Source organism: Notothenia rossii (assembly GCF_949606895.1).
Source record: "Notothenia rossii genome assembly, chromosome: 4".
NCBI classification, from domain to species: domain Eukaryota; kingdom Metazoa; phylum Chordata; class Actinopteri; order Perciformes; family Nototheniidae; genus Notothenia; species Notothenia rossii.
The window spans coordinates 11,297,072-11,303,071 of record NC_136902.1 but is presented as its reverse complement, the minus strand read 5'-3'; the positions used below and the strand labels follow the sequence as shown (position 1 = coordinate 11,303,071).

General features: G+C 43.0%; 2 protein-coding genes across 9 annotated transcripts in view; one reads left to right on the top strand and one right to left on the bottom strand.

Annotated features, from left to right (window-relative positions):
- LOC307037339 (ras-related protein Rab-7L1-like) overlaps positions 1 to 6,000 on the bottom strand; it is a 584,338-nt gene that overhangs the window by 486,697 nt on the left and 91,641 nt on the right. The window lies entirely within an intron of this gene.
- rgs19 (regulator of G protein signaling 19) overlaps positions 1 to 6,000 on the top strand; it is a 34,984-nt gene that overhangs the window by 21,435 nt on the left and 7,549 nt on the right. For all 4 annotated transcript variants that reach the window (XM_079674169.1, XM_079674170.1, XM_079674171.1 and 1 more), the window contains 3 exons: positions 131 to 303; positions 1,731 to 1,811; positions 2,511 to 2,745. In XM_079674169.1, the coding sequence (XP_079530295.1) occupies positions 131 to 303; positions 1,731 to 1,811; positions 2,511 to 2,745 (489 nt within the window). The remainder of the gene's footprint in view (positions 1 to 130; positions 304 to 1,730; positions 1,812 to 2,510; positions 2,746 to 6,000) is intronic.

Genomic DNA, 6,000 nt, shown 5'->3' with positions numbered 1-6,000 from the left:
TGGGGGTTTTGAGTTGGTTATGTATTTTTTTATTTGTGATATTTAATGTAAATAAAATACTTCTTCCACCACTCTGTGAATGATGGGGAAGAAGAAATCACTGAATCTCTCTCTCTCTCTCTCTCTGCAGTACACTGGTCCGATCCCGGGCGAGCGAGGGGGCGAGCTGGCCATGGGGGGGGGTCGCAGCGAGACCTCGGCACTGAGCGGGACGGGAGGGGGGCGGGCCATGACCACTACCCAGAATTCCCAACGGCCAAACGCCTGCTGCTTCTGCTGGTGCTGCTGCTGCAGCTGCTCATGGTAGGAGACAAAAAAAAAAAACACATACACACACACACACACACACACACACACACACACACACACACACACACACACACACACACACACACACAGGCCAACCAGCTGTCTGGATGTGCTGTGGTCCTGTCAGCACAGCTGTAAAAAAACTTGACAACTTGCAGTTTTTGTCAGTTAAACTTGAGAAGTGTGTGTTCCATTTGTTTGAATAGGTTAAGGATCTAATAATACTTTCTGTGTTGGGTGTCCTTATTCAGATGCATCTATTGCACAGAATAGCTTTTAATTGTGTAGCATTAGTTGCCCTTTCTCTCTACTGAAAATGTGCCGCTTGCAACCATCTCTGCTGGTGTCAGAGACTTGTAGAGGAAACACAGGCAGCCGAGTTAACCAATCACAGTTCCTGTGGTTTCCACTTTGCAGCCACAGGAGCATGCATGGATACATACTACATATCGAAAGAGGTGCAGAGGAGCCTTTGGTGTTTCTGGGCTGCACAGTTGGTAGTGTTACAAGCATGTCAAAGACAAAAACAGAGGTGTGTATGATTAAGAAGGATTTATTTTCAGAAATGACTTACTTTACTCTCGTTTTGAAACTAAGAAAAATCTACATTATTCAATCACTTGCCTAGCTCTTATGCCAACTTTTTGCTCACCAATAAACTGTACATTGTCAGGATGTCGCCAATCTTTTAAACACTTTTGTATGCACACTGAACGTTTTATTTATACAAAACCTCCAAGGAATAAAACGGGAGTCTTAATTGACCTTGTTTGACCTTTTACTTTTTTTAGATTTCTACAAGAACCACTGTATCCCTTAGTTCTAGACACACCAATATCTCCAGGTATTAGTCAAACTGTAGCTGTGCAGTGATTAGGTCTCTGCAGCTCCCACAGGGGACCTCATCATTTACAGCTCTCTCTCACACACACACACACACACACACACACACACACACACACACACACACACACACACACACACACACTGAACTTGTAGACACCTGCTTGTCTTACAGTTGGCTGTGAGCATTACTGTGGGTAGTGTTATCATTAAATTAGGTAATAACATATTTGAAGGTTTATAGTTTTAACCGCATTACTCTGTATCAGCTGTTGTTTAGTGTGTGTGTGTGTGTGTGTGTGTGTGTGTGTGTGTGTGTGTGTGTGTGTGTGTGTGTGTGTGTGTGTGTGTGTGTGTGTGTGTGTGTGTGTGTGTGTGTGTGTGTGTGTGTGTGTGTGTGTGTGTGTGTGTGTGTGTGTGTGTGTGTGTGTGTGTGTGTGTGTGTGTGTGTGTGTGTGTGTGTGTGTGTGTGTGTGTGTGTGTGTGTGTGTGTGTGTGTGTGTGTGTGTGTGTGTGTGTGTGTGTGTGTGTGTGTCCCTCCTGAGAGCAGTTTAATCATGTCAGTCTCTCCCTGTCAGGAATGAAGAGGAGAGACGGAGGAGGAGGAGGAGATTATCACAGGACACCAAGATGGAAACCATACCAAACTGTGAAGCTTGGTGAGTGCACACGCAGTGCCTCTCACACACACACACACACACACACACACACACACACACACACACACACACACACACACACACACACACACACACACACACACACACACACACACACACACACACTTGAGTTGTGATAATTGTCTTGAACCTCTGCTCTCTCTTAATCTAAAACAAAACTACATGTTTATAGCCCTGCTCGCACATTATAAAGTTGTGATTAATATAAACTTAATATAGTCAATATAATTGTTCCAATGCAAACATTAAGCATGGGCATGCTAGGATTTGAGACCTGGTATTGGTGTTAGCTGAGGAGTCATTAGGATTAATCCTCTGGGGACCATCAAAATAAAAGTCATAGTACTTCTTTACCACTATATATAAAAGGGATAGTCCAACTTTGTTAATGGTCTTTGCTCGATTGAGTGCTTTTAACCACTACTACTTCTAAATGTAGGATGAATTGGATGTTATACAATCTTAAACACGGATACACGGACAGAACATTTTTTTCAGTTAAATCAGAAACATAACTCATGCTGTAATGCAGAGTGACGTTGTAATTCTATCCCAATCCTCTTTTGTAATCAGTAAGCTAGGTCATAAGATTTGGGCCATGACATTCATTTGACAAAAAATACATTGATACAAAAACCAATGAGGAAATTAACCAACTTTCCGCTCTTCCTTCGTCAGCACCAAACCCTCAATGGAAGAGATCCGGCTGTGGTCTCAGTCTTTCGACAAGCTGATGAAGAACCCGGCGGGTCGAAATGTTTTCCGGGAGTTCCTGCGGACGGAGTACAGCGAGGACAACATGCTGTTCTGGCTGGCCTGCGAAGACCTCAAACAGGAGATCAACAAGAATGCCATCGAGGAGAAAGCACGATCCATCTACGAGGACTACATTTCCATACTGTCACCAAAAGAGGTAGGAAAGCTTCCCACAGCGAATCGTTTACGGGGGTTTCTGACCGGGAGGGAGGCCGCTTTCTTAAAGGTCCCATGTCATGCTTTTCCGGTTATTACCCATCCCCTTGTGTGTTATGTAAACGGCCTGCAGAGTCACAAACCCTCAAAGTACACCCTGTAGTGAGTAACACAGAAAAGACCTGTCTATGCTGCCCCAGAACGCCTCGTTGGAGATTTCTCTGTTTCCATTTTTTTCTTCCTGGTACCAAGTGACGTAACGACGATCCTAATGGACCGATTGGTCCAAATGGAGTTGCGCCGTGTCTCGCTGTCTCGCAGACCCCACGCAGCAACCAGGAAACGACACCAGTGATCCACCTCACACTGTCGGCTCCTCGAGTCTCAAAGGGCAGAGCAGCGAGCCCCGCAACGTCCCGCCAACACGGCACCCAGACCCCACGCAGCATTCTCATCTGTTTGTCCTCGCTGGTGTCATTTTCTGGTTGCTAACAAACGCCATTGTAACACATAAACACACATCAGAGCGCAGTGGGCTCATAGGGGGGGGGGCAGGAGCTCCGACAAGCCGTTTAGGACAGAGAGTGAATACACATACTATACAGCAGAGGTGCCCAGTACGTCGACCGCGGTCGACCGGTCGACCGCGGGGGCAATGCTGGTAGATCGCGAGTCATTCATAAATAAAAAAAAATCCAGCTCCGTTAAAATAGACAAAACAGGTTTTGATCCCTCCTCCTTTGGCCTCCCTGCCACTTAATTCAGGAGTTGACTTGATTGACAGAAAAAGCGACCTATTGCTTTCCAGTCTGTTAACCCAGAATGCAAAGCGATACAAAATCAGTCAAGTGCCGGGAGAGACAAACAACAAAATGAGTGCGGGAACGAGCAAAAAGCTAAAGACATACCACTTCCACACAGAATGGGAGGGAGAATCTTTTTTGTGATGTCACATTCAAAGGTTATTTGCCTTATTTGTAAAGCAAGCGTCGCTCTGCCAAAGAAAGGTAACGTGGAGAGGCATTATCGGAGTGTTCACAAGGCATATGACAGCGACTTCCCTCCGAGTAGCGAGTTGAGAAAGAGAAAGGTCATGTATTATTGCTACACAAACATTATCTCTTAGTCTTAGTGTCGCCAACTCGTTTCTAACATGCAAAAAGACAAACAAATGCGTCTATGGTCGGTGTATTTTCTATCTTTCAAATCCAGAAGAGATCTCTCTCTCCCCCGTCTGTTTGCAAGGGGGCGGGGCAGTTTACACACACGCAGCTCCTACATGCAGCAACACACGGAGGAGATGGTGGAGAGAAGCGCTCCAAGGTGTGGTTACATGTTACCCGTCTTGAGGTGGACAATGCTCGTCACCAAAAGTGTTTAGCATGTAAGGGCGGTAACACGAGCAATTTGTCTAAACATTTAGCAAAAGTGCACCACATTCAGACGGAGGAATGCACCGGGTTCGACTGTCTTTCTCGTAGCTCTGTAGCCCCATCCACGAGTAACGTTTCCACGTCAGGTGTTATGTATGCTAGCAGCAACACACGGAGTTAACTACATTATACAAACATGGGTTAATGATTAGAGGTAACTGAGTTATTTATTTTGTTAAAGTTTCAGCTATTCTGTTTCCAGTTCTGTCATAAGATTATTTAATAAGATTTGTTAAAACATTGTTGTTTCTTTTGATGTGAAATATTATTTATTTAATTCAAATAAAAAGCAATGTTAATTTTGTTCACAATTTGTTAAGTTAATTTAATAATATATGTATTTTTGAATCAAGTATTCATCTTTATTGTCTTCATTGTTAGTTTCCACATGCCTAAAACAACCTCAAACTAAATCTAAAAGTTGATGGCTAAATAAGAGCGTTTGAGAAATTGTGCAAGGCACACAGTGGTAGTCCGAATAGTCGATTAATTGTTTCATTAATCTATAGATTAATCGATAATCAAATTAGTCGTTTGTTGCAGCCCTATTGTAGTTATCCCATGTAAAAATAAAACGTGTTATTCAGCAACCCTTGCAATTTGGGATTTTATTTTTGGTTGGTAGACCTCGGTTAGCTGGTCATTTCAAAAGTAGCTCACCAGCCAAAAAAGTGTGGGCACCCCTGCTATACAGAGATGCTGTATGAGAAACCAATGTGAGTTTGGAACATTGCACAATGTAGATCTATTCTAGTAGACCTCAACAATGGAATTATGATCAGTAGAAATGGCCATGACATGTGACCTTTAAAGGTCACCTATCATTGAAAATCCACTTTTTTATGTCTTTTATACATCAACACGTGTCCCCTCTGTGGAAAGAGACTCTGAAAGTTTCAGGAACAAAGACCCTCTCTCTTTTTGTCCTGATCCATTTCTATAAAAACCTGTCTGAAAATGAGTTGATCAGATTTTGGCCACTTTATGATGTCATAACGATTTTTTGTCTTGTGTAACCATTAGCCAATCAGCAACCAAGGTAACCCCCCCCACCTTATCACCTGAATCTCCTCCTAGAGCACCATTGCGTTCTTTGTAACCAAATCTCTCTCAGAGGGGCGTGGGGGGAGGGGCTCCTTATTTTCATCTAAAGTAACAGACAGAGAATCAGCACTTTTGAAACAGGCCTGAAACAGAGGGGGTTATGGGTAATGCTGCAATGATCTGTTTGGTGTTTGGAGCCAAACACTTCAGAGACATGTTTTGTATATATCTGAGAGCTATAATATATTGATGAAAAACAGTATAATAGGGGACCTTTAAAGCAATTATGAAATAGCAAGTTTTCTTCTCAGGGGGGGGGGGGGGGGGAACCAACAGTGATCCTTCCTCCAGCGCATGATCATGTGTGATACAGGGCGAGCACGAAGAGTAGACGCTATTCACAGATGTGTTGCAAAAGAGAATCATTGTGCTGCACCCAGCTCTGTGAGAAAATAAGATTCAACCACTTAGTTTCGACGTTTTAGAACAATTACAAATACCAACACATTTAAATAGATATTTGGTTATGGTTTCATTTTGTCAATTTGGCTTAAACACATATCACTATAAACGTTTTATTATGTTCTTTGTTGTCAACCATTTTTTTTCGAGATTATTGCAGCAGTTGCAAATAGGAAACAGGAACGTTTTCTTCTGTTTTTGTTTGTTTACTTTTTGATGTAATGACGTAGCTCCCTGGACAGACTGTTCCCAGGGATGCAAAGTTTGTGTCATTGTTTGAATTCCAAAAGATTTTTGCTAGTTAATCACTTCAGGAT